This window comes from Oryzias latipes, chromosome 13 (genome assembly GCF_002234675.1).
Source record: "Oryzias latipes chromosome 13, ASM223467v1".
NCBI lineage: Eukaryota > Metazoa > Chordata > Actinopteri > Beloniformes > Adrianichthyidae > Oryzias > Oryzias latipes.
In genome coordinates this window covers 24,121,314-24,143,212 of record NC_019871.2, presented here as the reverse complement: position 1 = coordinate 24,143,212, position 21,899 = coordinate 24,121,314, and the positions used below count along the sequence as shown (strand labels likewise).

At 41.8% G+C, this 21,899-nt stretch overlaps 1 protein-coding gene and 1 long non-coding RNA gene across 5 annotated transcripts in view; one reads left to right on the top strand and one right to left on the bottom strand.

Moving 5' to 3' along the window:
* zbbx (zinc finger B-box domain containing) overlaps positions 1–9,037 on the top strand; it is a 58,977-nt gene extending 49,940 nt beyond the window's left edge. For 3 of the 4 annotated variants that reach the window (XR_002291564.2, XM_020708419.2, XM_011482848.3), the window contains 3 exons: positions 2,257–2,484; positions 2,568–2,640; positions 6,293–6,586. Coding sequence is in view for 3 of the 4 variants with exons in the window: in XM_020708419.2 (XP_020564078.1) it covers positions 2,257–2,484; positions 2,568–2,640; positions 6,293–6,371 (380 nt within the window). In the remaining variant the exon portion in view is untranslated. Of the gene's footprint in view, positions 1–2,256; positions 2,485–2,567; positions 2,641–6,292 lie in introns of all 4 variants that reach the window. The other variant, XM_020708420.2, reaches the window with a different exon arrangement.
* LOC110016249 overlaps positions 1–14,094 on the bottom strand; it is a 74,938-nt gene extending 60,844 nt beyond the window's left edge. The window contains exons 1-2 of the long non-coding RNA XR_002291565.2: positions 13,954–14,094; positions 13,812–13,873 (exon numbers count right to left, since the gene is read on the bottom strand). This is a non-coding gene — a long non-coding RNA (uncharacterized LOC110016249). The remainder of the gene's footprint in view (positions 1–13,811; positions 13,874–13,953) is intronic.
* Between the last annotated feature and the right edge of the window lie 7,805 nt (positions 14,095–21,899).

Genomic DNA, 21,899 nt, shown 5'->3' with positions numbered 1-21,899 from the left:
CAACCACTAAGATAAATCAAAAATGTATTTCATCATGGGAGTTCAATATATCCACAAGTATATTTGCGTTATGTGAGCATATCCAAAATTGTTTTCACTGCATGCGTCCTTCCTCCCAGGCTGCCGGGTTTGACAGATCAGGTGGTTGAGAGGCACTAAGTGGAGGTTTTGTGGCAGCTTAAAGACAGAGCCAGACGCAGAGGAGGAGGAGGAGAGAAGGAGGGCTGAGGGGATCAAATAAGATTGAAAGACTGAAAGATTTAACACTGTGGCTGAAACTGGTTAGACAGCGAGCAGCATGAGGAATCAGTGTGCTGCAGACACACATGTAGTGATCCACACCATCATAGCTTCTCAGCAGGAGCCTTGATGTGATTTACAGTGAGCATGTGGGGATGGATGTTCAATCTGATTCAATTTGATGTGGCTCGCAGTGGACTGGGATGAGACAGCACTCGTCCCATTGACCATTGAGACCATTTCTGTATCTCTCACCCTTTTTCTTTGATTTCAAAGTTTTCCTCTGTCTCCTTTTTGCCTTCTTCTTGGCATCTTCTCTTATTTCCTTTTTACACGCGCACCTTCTTCATGGGCTTGGGGCATGGGCATGGGTTATGAAAATGTCTGTCTTCACCATGTCCATCACTGCATGCATTACTTAGTAACACTGCTAACCAAATAGTGGACACTTCACTAATCCAAGGGAAAAAAAATATTGATCATATCATCTGTTAAGGGACAAATACAAATATTGTAATGCATTAGCAGCCAGGTCAAAAAAAATCTTTACCTCCCTTTCCTTGGCTGTTTTTTTATGCGTAAAAACATCTTTCACAGTCTTGCAGATTTTGGATTTCAAATCATGAGTCCATTCCTTCAGAGTCATGGGGTTGCTGGAGCCTGGACAGGTTGCCAGTCTGTTGCAGGGCCACACACACACTCACATTCACACCTAGGGATGATTTAGAGTAACCAAGTAATCCATGACACATGTAAAGTAAACACAAATGCACATTGAGAACATGCAAACTACACACAGGTAAGACCCAGCTGGGATTAGAACCAGGGTCTTCTAACCATTGCAACCACAATGCAACCTACTTTTATATTGTGATGTTCACCTTACAGACCATTCTCTCAGGGTTTGCCACAGCGCATCAGCTTTCAAAGATTTGCAGAGGTGGTTGGGCAGAGAGTTTTTACGCCGGACGCCATTCCTGACACAGCCCTGTATTTTATCCGGGCTGGGAACTGGCACAGGATGACCCAGACTTTGGCCTCCTCGTGGTGACATGGTTAGATAGAAAGTGTAGCATGAAGGGTCTTGCCTGAGGACTCACACTGTATGACAGTCATTGTGCCCCCTGGGAAACACACCCTGGTTTCCCTTATGCCAGTCCTACACACGGCAAACTAAGCCATCTAGCTGCCCTACTTTTAAATCAGGTTGTACTTTATTATTTATCATTTGTTTGTAATCTGAGATCTGCATGTTCAAGTCTAAGAACCCTATTAGGGGCTGTGACAGTAAAATACAAAGTTTACCACACTTTTTTGATGTTATTAAGAAACTTTCACATTTGTAATGAGCATTAAAGCACACGTATATTTGTCAAATTCATCGAAATAAGCCATGTGACTTGTTGAACATTGTAGAAAACTGGACAGATGACAAAAAACAAGAGCTGTTTTGTTCCCCTTTTTTTCTCAAATCCCTGTTTCACAAAGAAACATTAATTCATTCATCTTCTTCCGTTTATTCCCTTTCGGGGTCATGGGGCTGCCGGATTCTATCCAGACCACTTGTGGGCGAAGGCAGGGGAAACCCTGGACAGGTTGCCAGTCCGTCTCAGCACAAAAATGTTTTAAAAAAAAAAGTTAAACACAATTGTTATTAGGGTCTTTTGGGTGCCATTTTTGTATAAAACTGAGTTACCAACCAAGGTCAATATTTATGAAATGTTCAATCAGGAGTGTTTTTATTCTCTTAGTATGTAATTAATGGAAAACCTTAATAGTTATTGTTTGAAATCCAATTAGCTCATCACAAACAGTTTTCTGATTGTACTCATTTATTTGATTTTGATTTTTTTTTTTTACTAAGTTAAAAGTAATGTAGTATTTTTTGAGTTTATTATCTTCTCTGTTTTATTTGCACTCCTTTTTCGTCATGGAATACATCCGTAACATAAATTAATATATACTACCTTCATCTTTTTTTGTTTTTTGTCTCTTTTTATCTTGTTCTTTCTTCAGTGTCTGTGACTGACGTGTTCAACAAATCCGCACCTGTTCCCTCTGGAACTGTAATCACAACCTCGAGACCTCCTTCTGTACCAACCCATTCATTTTCTCAGGCAGCAAAGGAGATCATGGAGATCAGTAACATGGACCTGACAGGATGTGAGGATCCAGATGTAGATGCTGACACCGTTGCACGTATTCTACAGAGTCTGGAGCAGGAACTAGAAGCTACAACAAAGGGTGCAGCAAACATCTTACACTCAGCTCTGTGACCTTTAATCAGCATATTACATTGATCTTCATTATTTTCAACCTCCAAACAGGCACTTATTCTTTGTTATTGGATATTGGAAACAGTGGAGGTCAAAATCAAGATTCCAAGCCCTGCTTCGTTTGGTGAGTACTGTGCAGACACATCAATTACCACAGCAGCAGGTGAAATCACTAAATCTCTGAGCAAAATCCACATTAAAATGCAAATAAAAACATTTTTTATAGAAAACACAGATTGTTTTTTTGTTTTTTTTTTAATCTAGATGTGTTTTATAGTAGAAATAATGATAATGAAGTAGCATTTTGTTTGCATGTTTGAATGCAGTTTCGAGAACACTGATAATTCAAACATGGCTACAAATGAGAAGCTAGATAAAAGACGACATCAAAATACAAATGTCTGCCTTTGGTTTGATGATGCTTTCACACAGACTTATGCATCGAATTTGCATCTGCTAGTGTCATTACATATGTGTCCAATTCACTGATGGATGCTTGTCCAAAATTCTGTTCCAAGACCTGCCTCTCCTTCTGTATGTGGGCGGAGCTACTGTCAGAGGTTTTTAGCCTCATAGCTAGCTGGAAGTATTGACTGTTTATATGTATGTACCGGTATGTCATATACAGTCAATGCATGTTACACACCGATGATGTTGAGAGATTACATATTTTGAAGAGTTCTATTACAGCATCTGTTATCATGTGTCCATGCCTGGATTCATGAGGTCATTCAGAGACTCTCCCAGTGCGGTGAGCTTCACCATCTACTGCAGGAGCTGCATCTGAATGACAGTCTCAAAGCTGAGATCATGATTGGTCGACACGACACAAATTCTTCTCTAAAGTTAAGATTTTTGAACTCTGGAAACATCGTGGCAAGGCACGCTGCGCCTGAAGCTCAAAACGCACCGCAGAACCTGTCAGCTTGTCTTTACATTGACTTAACATTGAAACTGCCACACAAATCACTTTCAGTTTGAACATAACATAAGAATTGTAGTGATTTAAATCATAAGCAGAACTGCACCTGCCCTCTATACAGTGTTGCAGTTGCTGGTTAAAAGAAACATTTTAAAATCTGCCCTGTTGAAAGTGTCTTATGCTATTTATGTGCAAAAATCTTTGGAATCTGTAAACATCTTTGAACCATTCCTACAACCTTATGGGGAAATATGTTTTCTCCACCTTAATGGGAAGACACTTACAGTTGTCTTGTTCCACCATTGTTCAGCTCACAAAACAAAATTTGTTGTTTTCAAATTTAAACCTTTAAACTTTTTCTCCTATATCACAGACGACAATAGATCTTAATCCAACCTTTGAAACACTTTAGTCATGTTCCCTGTGAGATATCTGAAGAGTTTAACCATGTTGGTTATAGACCTTAAATAATACTTTATCTTCTCTAGATATGAGTAGTTCTGTGTCAAAATCTCATTGTGTGGTAGAGGTAAGATCTTAAGCCCGAGCCCGAGTCATTCGGGTCGGGGACTAAAATGACAATCATTATGTTCGGGTCGGGTCGGCCAGGCTTCTCTCTCGCTGACTTTTTAATAAATATATTGTAATGGCTGCAAAGAAGCTCCTTAGGCAGGTGGTTGTCAAACCGCTCTTTATTAATCCTGTACGTCAGAACGGTTACCGCACGAACCGAAAGGCACAGCCAGCTTCTTCTTACTCAGAGGGAGAACGTTCACCGAACGCACAAACACACACACACACAGGTAGACCCTGCTCCCTCTATCCAACCGTTGATTGACACACACTGTGGTCCAGCAACTGGCAGAAAGAAGGGGGCGCCGGCCACCCGCAGCTTTGTCCCAACTCTGGGTCGTTACAATATGTTTATAAAGATGTAAACTAAAACGATGTGTGGATACTAAACTAAGGAATACTTGTTATAAATAAATAATTTGGTTAAAACAGAGAAGGCGCTGTAAGGTCATTGCTACATAACTACTACTAAACAGGAAGCGCAGACGCAGAGCCAGGGCACGCTTTGCGCACGTGTCGTGAATGTAATCTTCCCTCCGCAAATCCGCATCTATTTTGTTTAGGTATCGCCGATATGGAGCAGCAAGAAGTCAAGGATAAACTTGAGACAGGGGACTGAAAAGGCAAACACGCACCGCCGCGGCTGCAGTATTTCTCCGCGTAATGAAGCGAGTGCGCATCAAGATCTCTCTTTCACTCTCTTTGTCTGGCCTCTTATTCTGTGTTCCAGCATTATTTAGTTGTGCAAATGCATTTATCATGATCATAAAATATGTAGATTATTTTAACTTTAAGAAATCTTGCATTTTTTTTTGCCAAAAATACTTTGGGATAAATTGAAATTTCGGGTTTGCTTCGAGCTCGGGTCTGCAGAACAAGTTAATTGGTCGGGCTCGGGCCGGGTTCGGCTTTAAAGCGGGCCTGGGTCGGGTCGGGCTGGATTTTTTTAGGCCGATCTTACCTCTATTGTGTGGGTGTTCATCGCTCATATTTTCTGTATGTTTATAAGCATCATCTCTGCCAGAGGCGATGCAATGTGAAGTGGTATTTCATAAATAAAGGTAGTTTACAGCAAGCCATCATTACAGGAGTGCAGTTACCAAATAATTAAAAAATCAACTCAGATTACACTTCAAAAATATAAACATCTACACTCACATACACAAACAGATGCAGCTAATAATTCCTCTTAAAAAATAAATACAAGTAGGTCTATAAAAAAAACACTTTTTGGTCTCCACCAATCAAAAAGTACGGATTGAAGCTCAAACACCACCAGATAATGTCAACTCTCATTATAGTAAACTGTAAATTAGTTTAGGAATATTTGGTAATGCATGCTGTGACATTTGTTATTTTCATTGTTCATTTCAATAATTTTATTGTTATGTTGTCATCCATTGGTTCTGTTAATCTTTGATTGTTGTGTCATGTATTCACAACCTGATGGTTATATATATTTTAGTGAAAAAAAAATATCGAACAAATCTGCCCGGGAAAACTGGCTCAGAGCATCTATCTCAACTTAACTCAAACTTTATTTATATAGCGCCTTTCATTTCAGTTAAAAACACAAAGCGCTTCACATAAAAGCAGATAAAACGGTCATAAAAACTGAAGATTGTTAAAAACAGCAAACAAAGGACAATCACACAAAGATGGGACCCCTCCCTCACCCCCCAACCCCCCAACCCACCCACCCACACCCCACCTACCCAGTTCCCCCCGTAGAACCCTGAACAGAACCAAAGAACTGCAGCTTAAAGAAGGTCTGGTAACCATATATCTATGCAGCTATATGGTTTCTTGTTTCCTTTGTTCGTTGTTGTTGGAGACATAACTTTAATAAATAGAATTCAGCTAGACTGTATGCGTGCAGGTCGATTATCTAAACATGTCCCAGTGTTTGTTTGTTTTTTGATAAAGCTTGAATAACCTCAGTTATCCGAAGAAAAAAAGTAGATGCTTGATAACGCAGTGCAATATTTTAAATACGTGGCTAAAGAACGGCTAGGTTACCACAGCAGCTGTGTGCCAAACACGTACAAATGTGTTTTCTGACAATAGTATCACAATCTTAAGGTGGTGCAGATGGTACTGATATGTTTTCTGTCTTAATGGGAAAAGAAAACATCCTGTGCCATTTGTGCTCTTGTGTATATAAAAAAATAAATGGCAAAGTGAAAACCTCAGCATATCAAATTTTTTTTAATCTTTTGTAAAGTTTTAATGTTGCGGTTGTTGAAATATCTGCCTTTAATTCATGGATTGGTTCTTGCAGGGGTGGGGTCAGCGAAGAAGAAAAGAAGAATGAAGAGGCTGCAAATAGAGACAGAGAGAGTGTCTTCCTGCTACCATGAGTAATGTGCACTCATAAAAGTCATCCAAGACAAAGTCATAAGTAAAGTCACATTATAGGGTTGAATTGTGTTTATCCAGAGCGAATGTCTTTCTATATTAAAACTTGATCTATCAACAAATGGTTGTTGTGCAGACAAACGAGCATATAAATGTAAGAATTGGAAAAAAATATATATATATTGCTGAAAAGCATAAAAGCTGTATTGATTCATGATTTGTCTTCTTTATTATGCTTTCCGTGCTCTGTGTTTGTATTAGTCATATAGGAGCAGAAGCTGTGAGATGCAAGCCGGTGGGTGAATTAAATGAAGGTATACACCAGTGGGACAGGAAGAGGATGAGGAGGGGAAGGGGAAGACAAATGGGGAATTTGCCCTTTGTCTCAGCCGGATTCTGCTCGAATCCCCTTAATGGAGTGTATGTGTAGTCTGTGAGACACAACTTTAAGGGCAGACGATCAGGGGCAGCTGGCTGTGGTGCCAATTTTACCTCCAGGGGTTTGGGAAAAACATTTTTCTTGGTCGATGCCAGTTTGTTTCTTAATAAGGCTTGGATGTCACCAGATCAGGTCATGCTGTCTCGACATGCATGCACTTCTAGGAGGCTCCTGCCGGTGACAAATTACGGTTGTAAGGCAGGGAAAGGCCCTGTAGTCGCTGCTGCCATGTCTAAAGATGCGTGTGCAGATAAAGAGGAGGAGAAACACCACATCCTGCATCTGGCTTGTTTGCGTCTCTGGTGTGCATGTTTTCCTCAGTCGGAGTTTGTGTTTTCCATTATTTCCCACAGTCAGTTCTAATCTATTATGGCCACCAATGTCCTCAACTGGGATCATAACCTAACATCTGTCTTGTTTTATCCAACTAATTCACATTTGACTATTAAACAAATGTAAACAAGTCAAAAGTCCCTTTTTAACTCATAATTAAACTCAAAACAAAACTGGAATTTAATCCAGTTTAACTAGCTCCAGTGTTCGTCGCTTCCGATGAGCAGTGGAGGAAAAGTCCAGGCTAATGTTCCAGTGTTGTGTGTGAGATTTCCTACAGCATTGGTAGGTAGTGGTGATAACCTGGTCAGGCCAGGCTCTGCTTAGCTCCCCATTGAGAATTGAGGAAAATCCCCAGATGGAAAAACACCTGGCCAGTGTAAACAAGACCAACATATTAATTCCATTATTATCTTATTCTTGAAAAAATATTAAACTAATTTTTCACAACAATATTGTGCATATTCATCAATAATAAACTTCATCTGATTAATCACACAAATTTCAACGCTTCCTTTGAAACAAGCTTCACAATAGCACTCATGTACACGATCAGAGTTCATTATCAGAGTACTCACAAGAAGAATTCATAAATAAATACAAGTTTTCAACTATTTTAAAGCTCACTAACAGACAGAGCATCAGTCACCAGTTAACGTTTGTGGCTAACCTTGATGCCTCCATGGTAATCAGTTGTAAATCAGTGGTGTTTTTTCCATGCATTGTTTTTGGAGACAAATACACCCAGCAAGTTGATGGTGACGTGTCAAGTTATTAAACGGAGATCGCAAGACTTCCCAAATGCAAGTGGGGTGGGGGGTTAGGGGGTATACCAAAGGAACAGTGCATATAAAATGTGTGGGTGACATCTGCGAAACAGCTTCTTCAGTTGGTTTTGTTGAGTGTCAGTGCCTATGTCCATCCCCTAACTTATTGACTGCAGGGATATAAGGGCCTTTTATTTGTCCAAACGTTAATCGCTTAAAGTCGACAGCAAAATCCCTGAAATGCACCAGCAATTACCACAAGACTGATTGATAGCACAGAGACAAAGTGAAACATATATAGAGTGAAGAGACAAGAGACGGGGAGAGATGAAAAGGTAGATCATTGTTACTGTGTCCTTCACTGAGTTTATCACTTAATGTTTAGGAGGGAGAAACAACAAAGACATAAATCTGATGGATCTCAAACTACTGGCTTAAGCTTAAACAACTCTACAGCTGTACCTCTTCATACAGCTAAGCACAAGAGGCGCACATGCATGAAGACAGGAAACAACCTGAGCACTGATATTCATTAGATTTAATTTTGTGCATTGTTGATGTTGTCAAGAAAGTAAATCTGTAACTATTGATCTTTAACTGCTCTAAATATCTCTAGTTTTCACTTGTACTGGAATTCATATTTTATGTTTTGTGCAAAAACTCAGTCCTATCCATTGTGTGTGTGTGTGTGTGTGTGTGTGTGTGTGTGTGTGTGTGTGTGTGTTTATTGATCATGTTGTTTTAGTTTTCAGCCATTTTCTAAATCCACACCAAGTAACCCTAGTGGCAAATGAAATACTCCCATCCTGCTAATGATTTAAATTAACATTGCACAATTGCCTTTGGCAACGGTGCACAGACCTGTGTGCGTTCTTTTCTTGAAATGTGTCCAAACCTAATAGAAAACCCCTTTAAAGTTGCTTTATGCATGCATTTATTTTTGGGGTTTAACGATTAGGTGACTCAATCAATTAATCAACTTGTTTTCCATTGATCCAACCAGATTGCTCTGCCTGAGGTAAGTTATTATTTGAATCGATCTATGGTATTACAAAATCATTTCCCAATTCTATTGATCGTGGGAAATAAGACACAGTAGGTTTATTTTACTATATCAAAACAAAAAAAAAAAAAAAAGGACCAAGTACATCTCAACTGACAACACACGTGTGATGGCAGCAAAATCTGATCAGTTCATCATTACAGTCCAATGTGTGGAAACACTTTGAATTTAAATTTAGATCCAGTCGTCTTACTTCTGGGTTCTAAAATCAGCTGTGAAAATAACTTGTAATTCATTAAAAAAACCTTTCTGTTGTGTGCCAAAGGTAATATATTGTCATATACATGAATACTTTTTATGTTAAATAAATATGTTAAATAAATAGTATATTTGTCCTTTAAACAGCAGTAGTATTATTGTAAAATGAGGAATACATATATGTACTTATCTTGTTTTCTTTCTTTACAGACTCCCTTTTTTCTACATTATCTTTATCCTTACAGCACATAGCGCCTCAGATAGCCCTTTTCCCTTTCTCACACTCCTGCTCCGATTCTCATCTCCATAGCTACTCCTGTGTGCAAAAGGCTTCTCCCTTCTTAAACATCCGCTCCCCCTTTACTCTGTTGCATTTCCCCTTTATTTCTTGCAATCATTCTACCGTCCTTCCATTCCCTGCAGTCCGGTGGCAGACTCGTGGTGCTCAGTTTTAGCCACCAGTGTCTATCGACAAATCGATACATCACTGTAATTGATTCTGTCGGGTCTCGTGGTGTTTAATAAGAGTCCCACCTTCTCATATCCTCTCTATCACACATGAGTGTTGGTGCAGTCCAGCTTAATGGCTAATGGAGGCATCCATGTGCAGTAGAAAGAGCTGGATGATACAGGTGCTAGTGGTGGTGGGGGCGGGCATCTGTGTGTTTGTGGGCTGTTGGAGCTAAAGATCCCTAGGGTTAATCATAGCAGTTCTCAAGGTGATAGAGTGGTCTACCTGTTTAATTAGAACAAGTATTGCTACACTGATGCACAACATGTGTCCTTGAAGGGAAATGTACATTTGACTCACAGCATGTTTGTGTGTGTGCTTGTTTACAGCACACTTGTATCATACAGTTGCAATTTGCCAAGGGGCACAAGTTTGGGTTATTAAAGAAAATACATGTTAGGAAAGCAAATTGTTTACATTGCATTAAATAAACATAAATTATTGGAGTCACACACATTTCTGACTCTAAAGAAAACTGTGTAATCCTTAATTCCTTTACCACTTACCTACTAGTTCTAGGGCCAATATACCATACCAGGCTAAAATGTAAAATTCATTCAAAAAAGCAAACTGTCTAACGTTTACATCATTTTGACAAAAAAGCCTTTTTTAATTTATGTAATTATGCAGGATGACTCGTTTGAGCCTTCAATAGAAAAAGCTGTCAAAAGATTGTCCTCACATGCAATCTTGTTTCAAGTACTTGCTAATGCCAACTGAGTTTTATATAATTGCTATAGCTATTAAAAAGAACTATGGCTGTTTTACTTTGACTAAAGTGCATTTTGTTATTTTTATTTAATTCTGGATTTTTCACATATTTTAAAAATGCTTGCATACATATTACTACATACATTGAATATTTTGCATTACTCAACAATTTAGGCAAAGGATTACACAACATACTTGAGTTGAATCTAGAATTTGTATCCTCGTGGGATTCCGTAGCTCATACTAAATGAGTATGCTTTACAACAATTACTTATTGTGGTTGCATGCAATCGCTTGACACAAGGCTGTTAAGTAAATATACAGAATTTTCTTTTTGAGTGTTCATTGCTAAAAGTGGAGGCTTTATAAAACTATTAAACAAGGCAATTGTTAACTAACCCACAAAGCAGGTTTAGTAAACTGTGTTAAGAAAATGAACAGGAAAACCAAATGCAATGAAAAAATCAGAAGCCCAAACACATTCTTTATTTGAAACTCTGCGGAAGTCTAACGAGAAGAAGAAATGTAAAGAGTATATATGTATGTTATTGTCCACTCTTTTTTTTTTTCTTTAGTTAATTTCCTTGAATTTTAAGGGTTTCCTTTTGATGTGGATAATAATGTTTCTGTCAATATCCTGTGCAACACTTACAAACACATTTTTTGAAGAAAAAAAAGCATGAATCCATTTTTTCCCATTATATTTTCTTTTGTTTTGGGACATTAACAGTTTAACATACTATTTGGCCCCCTTCGACTCAAACTGAGTCTCTTGCCACCTATGGTGTTTTTTGTGTCCTGATTGTTTATGGCCTTTATGAGTCTGTTGTCTTCTTTCCACTAGAGTGACCAACACTGCCATTTTGGTATGAGACTTCCAGGGAGATGATTGATGACTTGTTTGCTTCTGTTACCATATCAGTTTGTTCCATCCTAATAATTGAGCATATATTTATCGTATTGATGGGTCCTGCACATAAGAGACTGCTAAGACAGTTTTGCTGATGTTACATGAACTGAGGCTCCACCATAATTTGCTGAATACATTTAAGCTGTCTGTTTGATGGCAATATGACTAGTTTTTAAAATGTAAAAAATGCTAAGCGTATAAATAAAAAATGCTAAGCATATAAACAGAGCTTTGGCTAACAGGCTTTCCCTTTATTGACATTTCCATGATTGAAAAAATTGAACTCTAAAGACTATTACTTTTTCCATCCGTAAAAAATACATCCTTTTTGTTCATCCCTGCTACGTCTGAGTTTTCTTCCGGGTTCCAGCATCTGGGTCTGCTTCGTCATACATATCATGACAACTGTAAATGAGAACTGGACTGGGTTAGTGGGATGTCACCCATAAAAAAATGGTTTACTTCCTGCTACAGTGAATTTATGTAAATTCAGTTTGACATTTATTCACACTATGGACTTTGTCTTGTTGGAGCCAGATGTCATCAATATGGAGTAGTTGGTCCGAATCATTGTTTCTATGGCAAAATCTCTATCTAAGAGTATTTGTGTTGGAAGTCCACACTCCTACCAAAGCATGTTTTTGGACTGTGGGAGGAAACTGGAGTGCTCTGAGAAAACTCACATTAATGCGTGGAAGAACATGCAAACTCCACACAGGAGGGCCTTCTCATTGTGAAGTGAGAGGGCTTACTACTACAATAATAGAAGAATGAAACATGTATGTTTCTTCAAAATGTGAAGTAATAGAAAACAAATTAATTTAAAAACAATGAAATGTGTGTCACAAAAAATACCAAGGAATTTCGGTTATTTAACAGTTAAATGATTCTGAAAAATAATAATAAAAACATTCTGTTTAGCTTAGTGCGACCTTAGTAAAAACTGAGGTTGACAAAAACTAAAAACTGGTTACATTTTTAAATTTTTTCAAAAATGTAGCACTGAATTTGAGATCAATAGCAGGATGACTAAGAACAGCTATGTCAGAAAAAAAAGAGAGAGGCTGTTGTTCTTCTCAGCATAATTGCACCACAGTATGATGGTGGATAAAAACAACCAAAAGAAAAACACAGAAGTGATCTTCTACAACCAAACCAAAGGAGGTGTAGATACTGTGGATCAGATGGTTGGCAACTACACCTGCAAGTGCCAGATGCAGAGATGGTCCATGGTGCTGTGGTACGACATGATTGACATTGCCCCTCTGAAAGCCGACACATACATCTTGTTTGTGCACAGTTCATCAAACATGTAATAATTTGTATTTCATCTTGTAGCATGTTATATTTGAGTTATATGTTAAATATCGTTATATTTGAACTTAACTAGAATGTTTATATTTTTTGTTGGGGAATTATTTGCCAATTTATTATAATTCATTTAGCAAATCCTTTACAGCGTCTGGATGGCTGAGTTGGCTGCATGTAGGACTGGTACATAGGAAACCAGGGTTCAATTCTTTGGGGGCACGATGAATGAGGGGGCCCAAGGCTGCTTGGTGCAGGTCCCCAAACCCGATGAAATCCAGGGTTATGTCAGTGAATCAGTGAAAGCAGATTTGCACATTTGCTGAAAGGTGAACATTTGTTTAAAACAACACGGTGATATGATATAGTAATGCTAAATGTTTTATTTTTTTAAATAGTATTGTATTTAGTAAGGGTTGGTAATGAACATTAGTTAACTGCTGATATTTAAATTAAATTCTTAGTAACTGTAGACAAACCTAACACATAAGAACAGTATTTTGTTATATACATTTAATGCTTAACAATACACTAAAAAAACATTTGGGGCCCTTTTTGTTTTACCTGGTAAATGTAAATTACATTTGTTAAAGATGCTGGAGACCACTCCAAGTTTAAATGTTGGTAAAGAGAATGCTGCAGAGCCAGGATAGCTCTAGGGTGTTCACATTTTGGAGAAAAATGTACTTAAAAGGCCATCGAAATAGGAAACTTATTGTTATTACTGCAGTTAAACACAACCAAAGACAGAGTTGTGGCTGAATGCAAAACAAAAGAGAGCCTATGTAATTCACATTAGCTGCTGCATTCTAATGTGGGACAGCTGTGAGTGGAATCCAGTATGTGCAGGTGTGTGTGTGTCATTTGCACATACTCACATATGCACTGTTTAGACAGGCTAAACACACTTAAGGCTAAGCAGTAAGTAAGTTTCCCAGCCGCTGTCATTAAAGCTCCACATAAAAGCTTAAGCTGCTCTTATCCTTTCAAGGAAGAAAGGGAGAATGTCAGCACATAATTAAATTAGATGAAAGGAGGGGAATTAGAGACTTCTTCCTCTTTAAACATAAACGACTTAATCAGAACCTTGGGCAAAATAACAGACAGACGGCTACATGATCATGGGCAGGATAAACATCCCTTTCCTTGCTTTATCTACGTGGATGTATCGCTTCTCTTCATCTCGTCATCAGCTTTCTTACCTGCTATATGTGTCCTGCTGTCTGTTCCTTCACTCCTTTGAATCTTGCTTCCTTTGCTGTTCCTGCAAAATTATGCACAAGTTCAACCTTGTATTTTCTGAGTCATATCCCCTCCAACTTTTTCTTAGCTTTGTATCCTTACCTACTTATTTGAATTCCCCCTTTGCTCAAACGCACCCACAACCTCCACTCCCATCCGACTCTTAGCCTTGCCCTGAATTCACCGTCCACAGCAGATAAGGTTTCAAGAGTTTAAATCTGTTTGAGAATGATGTCTAGCCTCCATCTGGAGGGGATTTGCTTTCCATCATGCCTGACATTGATCTGTTGCATCATGTATACCCTCAGACGATGACAGTTTATTTTTGTATGATTCAAATAAACACTGTTTTAACTGTTGGCCATGATGCAAGCGACTGCATCAAAGAAAGAAAACACTCTGGCTGCCTTGTTAGAGTGAGTTTTATTTTAATGTAAAAAAAGAAAAAAAAGAAGTTCTTTTCTCAAATCAACAAAACATTTGAAATAAGATATTCCAATAAAGTTTTGGGAAAACAAAACAAATAAAGTACATTTTGAAGGTTTGCAACATTTGTTGTTAATGAGCCTAAATTCAACCACTTTTCTTGTTTTCTTTTAATAAGCCCTGAACATACTGCTCTAATTATATCATTGCAGCTGTAATTTATCACTACTTTAATTTAAGGAACCTCTGGAGATGTTTTGGAATTTTCAACACTTTTGTTTTATGTCACTTATTTCCATAGAAAGCGGTATATATATTTTCCAATTTAGAATCATCATGCCTAACCGTAACCCATAATCCTAGCCATAACCCTTTCTCTGGGTCCGTGTGGCCAAGAAAAAAGTTCAGCACCGGCCGCACGTATTTGGAAAATTATGTGCAAATAGTCACTTTCCTTATGGCGTTTCATTTCAACAATCTGCACGTGCTCGTATCAAATCAGTTCTGAGGCACAGCCAGTGCTGCTCGCTGGTGCAATGTAGCTTAAATTATAATGTAATTCGAAGTATTTTTCATGGATTTATCAAAGTTCTTTTTCATGTGTAATTTGATCAAACAGCAGGGTCTGGTACACACATTTGTTTCATCATTCCACACATTGTTCAAAAAGTGTCGATTTGGAACCAAATTATGTCACTTTTCACCATTTCTTTATCACTAAAGAGAAACGGGGCGGAGCTACTCAGCTCGGCACAAATGGCCACGCCCATGCAGAAGAGGTTTTGGAAACAGAGTGTCATGATGCGGACGTGAGTTCAGAATGACCCAGATGCTGGAACCCGGAAGGAGGCTAGGACTCAATGGTAAGTTTCAAGTGGTTTAATCTGAAATAGGTCTTGACAGGTTTATCTCTAGTCAAAGAGCTAAGGCTAGCTGGAGAAATCTTGAGGAGGAATTTCCTTGAGGGAGTTCTGCGGCGTGGGCGAGGCTTGAACCATGGCGAGGAGAGGCGGCTGGCTGGAGGTTTCTTGAGGCGGATAGACAGCAGCGTAGGAGGACAGCGACCAGGTGAGGATCCAATAGGTTTAAGTCCTGAGGCAGAGCGAGAAAAAAACACTATGAGCGTGAGGCAATGAGACGTGAGACATAAACATGAGCTGACCAGACTATGCACCATAGGAGGAACAACGAACTGGCACCGGCTGATGATCCAGGAGGAGCTTATGAAGGAAGGTGTAGATGAGGTGAGTGAATCCAGCTGGTCGCGTCCAACACAGGAAGGAGGGGGGAGGAGGGAGTAGCTGCCAGGCCATGACAGTACCCCCCCCTCAACGACCGCCACCAGGCGGTCCAGGGCGACGATCAGGATGGGCAGCATAGAAGTCGTCGATGAGGGTACGGTCCAGGACGAGCGAACGCGAGATCCACGAACGTTCCTCTGGACCATACCCCTCCCAATCCACCAAGAACTGGACCCCGCGACCCCGACGCCGAACGTCCAAGATCTTGGAGACAGTGAAGGCGGGGGCCCCATCGATGGTACGGGCGGGCGGCGGGGAAGCGGCCGGCGGGCACAAAGGGCTCTCGGAAACAGGCTTGATCTGTGACACATGGAATGTGGGGTGTATCTGCAGAGCCGCCGGCATACGAAGTCGAACACAGGTCGGATTAATGACCCGGTCGATCGTATAAGGCCCAATGAACTTGGGCGACAGCTTGCGAGAGGACCCCTGGAGAGGGACATTACGGGAGGACAGCCACACCCTTTGACCTGGTTGGTATTCGGGACTCACCCCCCTGTGACGGTTGGCAATCTGGCGGTTATTCTCAGCGGTGCGGACGAGAGCGGCCTTGGTCTGCAGCCAGATCTCCTGACAGCGCTGCAGATGGAGCTGGATAGAGGGAACCGCCAGATCCAATTCCTGGGAAGGAAACAAGGGGGGTGAGTAGCCCAGCGAGGCTTCAAAAGGTGACCGTCCCGTGGCTGTAGAGGTGTGGGAATTATGGGCATATTCTGCCCAAATCAGATACTTGGACCAGTCAGCATGGTTCTGAGCTGCCAAGCATCTGAGGGCGGCCTCTAGCTCTTGGTTCGCCCGCTCCGCTTGACCGTTAGCCTGAGGATGGTACCCTGAAGTCAAACTGACCGTGGCCCCCAGGGCGGAGCAGAATGCTTTCCAAACTTGGGATGTAAACTGGGGGCCACGATCTGACACGATGTCACAAGGGATCCCATGATGTCGGAAGACGTGGTTGACGAGGGCGTCGGCGGTCTCAGTGGCCGTGGGAAGTTGAGGGAGTGGAACAAACTGGGCGGCTTTGGAGAATCGGTCTATGACGGTTAGTATGACCGTATGGCCCTGTGAAGGTGGGAGTCCTGTGACAAAGTCCACAGCAATGTGGGACCAGGGACGGCTAGGGATGGGCAGCGGCAGCAGGAGACCAGAAGGAGGTCGGTTAGACGTCTTGGAGCGAGCGCAAGTACTACAAGCAGCTATGTACTCCTTGACGTCACGTTCCAAGGTGGGCCAGAAAAAGCGACGCTTAAGGAGTCGAATAGTCCGAAAAACCCCTCCGTGGCAGGCGAGACGTGAGGTGTGACCCCAGGTGAGGACCTCGGACCTGAGGGAGTCTGGAACATAGAGGGTGCCAGGAGGGTTTGTGATACCGGCGGGGATCTCGCTCTGGGCCTGCTGGACCCTGTTCTCAATCTCCCACGTGAGATTGCCTATAAAACAGGACGTTGGTAGAATGGTGGAGACAGAGTTGTCGTCAGACCTGGAGTATTTGCGTGAGAGGGCGTCTGGCTTGACATTACGGCTGCCTGGACGATATGTGATGGCGAAGTTGAATCGATCAAAAAATAAGCACCACCTGGCTTGACGGGAGTTGAGCCGTTTTGCACTGCGTAAATATGCCAAGTTCTTGTGGTCTGTCCAAACTATAAATTGTTGTTCCGCCCCCTCCAGCCAGTGACGCCATTCTTCCAACGCGAGCTTGATGGCTAGCAACTCACGATTGCCCACATCGTAGTTCCGCTCAGCCGGACTTAGTTTGCGGGAAAAGAACGCACAGGGCTTAAGTTTCCCCGTGCCGTCCTCGCGCTGGGACAAAACAGCGCCCACCCCCGAGTCAGAGGCGTCGACTTCCACAATGAATTGCTTAGCCACGTCGGGTTGGATGAGGATAGGTGCGGAAACAAACAGGGACTTTAAACGTTTGAAAGCGGCATCAGCGGCAGAGTTCCAGACAAAAGGGCGATTGATGGAGGTGAGTTGCGTGAGAGGGGCTGCAATACTGCTGTAATCACGAATGAAACGGCGATAGAAGTTGGAAAACCCCAGGAATTGTTGGAGCTTCTTGCGGGTTTGTGGAGTCTCCCACTGAGCGACAGCCTCGATCTTAGCGGGGTCAGGACGGATGTTGCCAGCTTCGATAATATAACCCAAGAACGGGACGGAGGACACATGAAACGCACACTTCTCAGCCTTGACATACAACTGATTGGCGAGAAGCCGTTCTAGGACAAGACGGACATGATGTTCGTGTTGTGTTTCATTGGAGGAAAAAACAAGAATATCGTCAAGATACACGAAGACAAAACGATCAAGAAAGTCCCTGAGGACATCATTTACCAAACGCTGGAACACTGCGGGGGCGTTGGTAAGCCCAAACGGCATCACAAGGTACTCGAAATGGCCCAACGGGGTGTTGAAAGCCGTCTTCCACTCGTCACCTTCGCGCATGCGTACAAGGTGGTAAGCGTTCCTGAGATCAAGTTTCGAGAAGATTTTAGCATGTTGGACAGAGTCGAAAACAGATTCTAATAATGGTAGGGTGTATTTATCCTTGACCGTGATCTGATTCAACTCTCGAAAATCGATGCATGGTCGCAACGTCTTATCCTTCTTCTCCACAAAAAAAAACCCGGCAGCGACTGGGGAAGAGGAAGGACGTATGTGACCCAGGGAAAGAGCCTCCTGAATATAGGCCTCCATGGAGCTCTTTTCAGGACCGGAAAGATTGTACAATTTACTCTTTGGAAGAGGAGCTCCATTTAGCAATTCGATAGCGCAGTCGTATGGTCGATGTGGCGGTAAAGCACTAGCCCTAGATTTACTGAATACGGAACGTAGGTCATGATAACAGGAGGGTATGTTAGACAGATCTATTTCTTTATCGGGTCCAGAGTCAGGTAACTTGGTGAGGGGAACAGCAGACTGCAGGCAGTTTGCCATACAGAAAGTGCTCCAGTTGGAAATGCGAGACGAACTCCAGTCAATACTGGGATTGTGCTTCTGAAGCCAAGAAAACCCGAGAATTAACGGCGTCTGCGGACATTGAGTGATAAAGAAATTATGGTATTCCCTGTGGTTACCGGAGGTAATAACGAGAACCGGACCGGTGCGTTTGGTAATGCGTGAAAGTTGTTTTCCCCCCAGACCCGCAGCATTAACAGCGTTATCGAGGACTTCAACCGGGAGAGAGAGTTCATGAACGAGACTTTGATCCATTAAACTATGTTCGGCCCCAGAGTCAACAAGAGCTTTAAATTCAAAAACTTGGTTCTTATTGCAAATCTTGACAGGAACGAGTAAAAACTTGGAAACGTGAGAAGGTTCAGGGTCACCCCCCCGTGGCCCGTCCCTAAACGAGGGGCTTCTGGAGTCCAAACGAGCGGTGCATTGAGAGACCTGATGGCCCGCCTGACCACAGTAAAAACATAACCCCCCATCACGACGCTTCTTTCTCTCCTCTAGAGAGAGCTTGGAGTGGCCTATTTGCATGGGTTCATCAGTTTTGACGGGGGGCGAAGCTAGGCTCGCTGGAGCCGCCAGGGGTAAGTCGCGAACGGGATAGTCAAGGGATGGAGGTGGCTTACATTTCTGCTCAGCGAGGCGTTCCCGGAGGCGGATGTCCGACCTCAGGGCGGCCGTGACAAGTTCTTCGAAAGTGCCTGCTTCGGGCTGGGTGCAAAGATGATCCTTAATGCGCTCATTCAGTGACTGGTAAAAAATCCCCTTGAGTGCGGGATCTGGCCATCCAGCCTCGACAGCAAAAATCCGGAAGTCAATGAGATGTTCACTCACCGGACGGTTACCCTGCCTGAGACCTAGCAACCGTCGGGTGGCTTCCTCCTGCTTTCGAGGCCGGTCGAAGACGAGGCGGAACTCTCCCAGGAAGCGTTCGAAAGGGAGATGCGAGATAGGATGGGAGGCCAGGAAAGCTTGAGCCCATTGCAGCGCCTTACTACGGAGAGAGTTCACGATTAGTGAGATACGAGTGTGATCGGCTTGATAATACCTGGGGGCTTGTTGGAAAATCAGTTCACATTGCAGAAGGAACCCTCCGCAGGCAGAAACATCCCCGAAAAAAGGTTCCGGCTGTAGTCGAACATTTTCCGGGATGAGGGTGGAAGCGGATGTAGCGTTGTTGCCGGAAATAGGAGGCGGAGCAGAGACTGTGGGCCTTGAAGTTTGACCAGAAAATTCATTAAGAGTCCGAGTGATACCGTTGATGCGAGAAACCAGATCCTCTTGTACAGACGTAATACGAGTGAGTAAGTTAGACTGAAGTCCCAGAAAAATACCTTGTTGGGTAACTGCATGGCGGAGCCCTTCCGGGTCAGCTGGGTCAGAGGTTTGGCCAGTTCGTTCTGTCATGATGCGGACGTGAGTTCAGAATGACCCAGATGCTGGAACCCGGAAGGAGGCTAGGACTCAATGGTAAGTTTCAAGTGGTTTAATCTGAAATAGGTCTTGACAGGTTTATCTCTAGTCAAAGAGCTAAGGCTAGCTGGAGAAATCTTGAGGAGGAATTTCCTTGAGGGAGTTCTGCGGCGTGGGCGAGGCTTGAACCATGGCGAGGAGAGGCGGCTGGCTGGAGGTTTCTTGAGGCAGATAGACAGCAGCGTAGGAGGACAGCGACCAGGTGAGGATCCAATAGGTTTAAGTCCTGAGGCAGAGCGAGAAAAAAACACTATGAGCGTGAGGCAATGAGACGTGAGACATAAACATGAGCTGACCAGACTATGCACCATAGGAGGAACAACGAACTGGCACCGGCTGATGATCCAGGAGGAGCTTATGAAGGAAGGTGTAGATGAGGTGAGTGAATCCAGCTGGTCGCGTCCAACACAGGAAGGAGGGGGGAGGAGGGAGTAGCTGCCAGGCCATGACACAGAGGCTCCAAAAAATCATGAAACATGGCTTTTAAAGACGTTTAGGTTGTGGGATTTTGGTTAAAAAAAAAATTAAAAATTGCATTTAAAAAAAATATGTCATAGGGGGACTTTAAAAAAAGATGTTTGATTGACAGACAGATGTGGACCTGTCGTTTAAACTTCATCATAGTTACTCCAAGGCTAGTATCCATTTTTTACTCAACCTTAACTCCTAACAGTAAGTTGCTGCTAATAGGTCTATAATGACATGACTACAGAAGTAGGTGATTGTGCCTTATTTTAATCTTGTGGCTCTAATAGTAATTGTTGAGCTTGTACAGCTATCCTCTCTGTTTCACACCGTTGCCTCTTTGTTCCTCATTTAATTTCATGCTTCGTCCTTTTTGTGATTAAATTTGCCGTTGTTGTTCGTCTCTTTCCAGTCCAATGTAGCTTCAAAGCAACATGTGACCTCTACACGACATCATTCATGGGCTCAGCTTCCTGGGCTCAGAAGAGTGCACACAAGCTCATTTGGGTTTATTGCATGAACACAATTTCAAATGCCAGTGCGGGGTAAAGGAATGCAAACAGACTTTTAAGTGGTCTCATAAATTTCTCTGTAAAACAAAAGACGTACATAGAAACAGTCTAGTGTGACAGTGAGCCTGTTGATTCACACATTTAAACAGATAGTTGTCTTACCATTCTACCTTCTAACATACCCATCTAATTGTGTAACTTTAATTACATAGTAACTGTTAACCTTAATCCTAAAGTGAACTCACTTCTACCCTTCAGTGAGGATTGGTTCTTTTTTAGTGGTTTTAGGGTCTTTAAAGCAACTTTTATGTTTTTTCATCTCAGTCATCAGCTTTTAGTTTCAATTCTCCACTCTTTCAGTTTACAGTCATTATATGTAAGTTCTTGATTCTCAGTTGTTCATAGTAAGATCTTTTTTCTCGCTAGGCTTGTTACATTTTTTTTTTTTCTGTTTAAGTTTGAAAGAAATAAAGAGTTTAATTTTCTCCGAGACTTGAGTCCCACTCCAGACAGTCAACTTATTTCTAACACTTGAATGTCCTTATGACAGTCATTACCTCAAATGCGAAACCTGTTAACCCTTTAACACCAGAACTTCAGCTTCAGTGTTTACATTCTTTTGACTACTGTAACTTTGCAATCGTTGACACAATTAATGCAATTCCAGAAATTTCGGAAGCAGAGAAAAGCAACTTTGCGCTGACATGCAACACTTGAAATTGAGGAAACTTGTTGATACTGTAAATGTGTGTTATTTAGGTGTCACCCATGACATCTCCAGTGTTAAAGGGTCAATCACTGCCATCTTAATTGAAATAAATAATAGCATTTTGCCATCTCTAGTTTGTTTTATTTAGCTTTTTTTTTTTAGTAGTTTAATGCTTTAGTTGGTTATGAGAGCTCAACTGTTACCTAT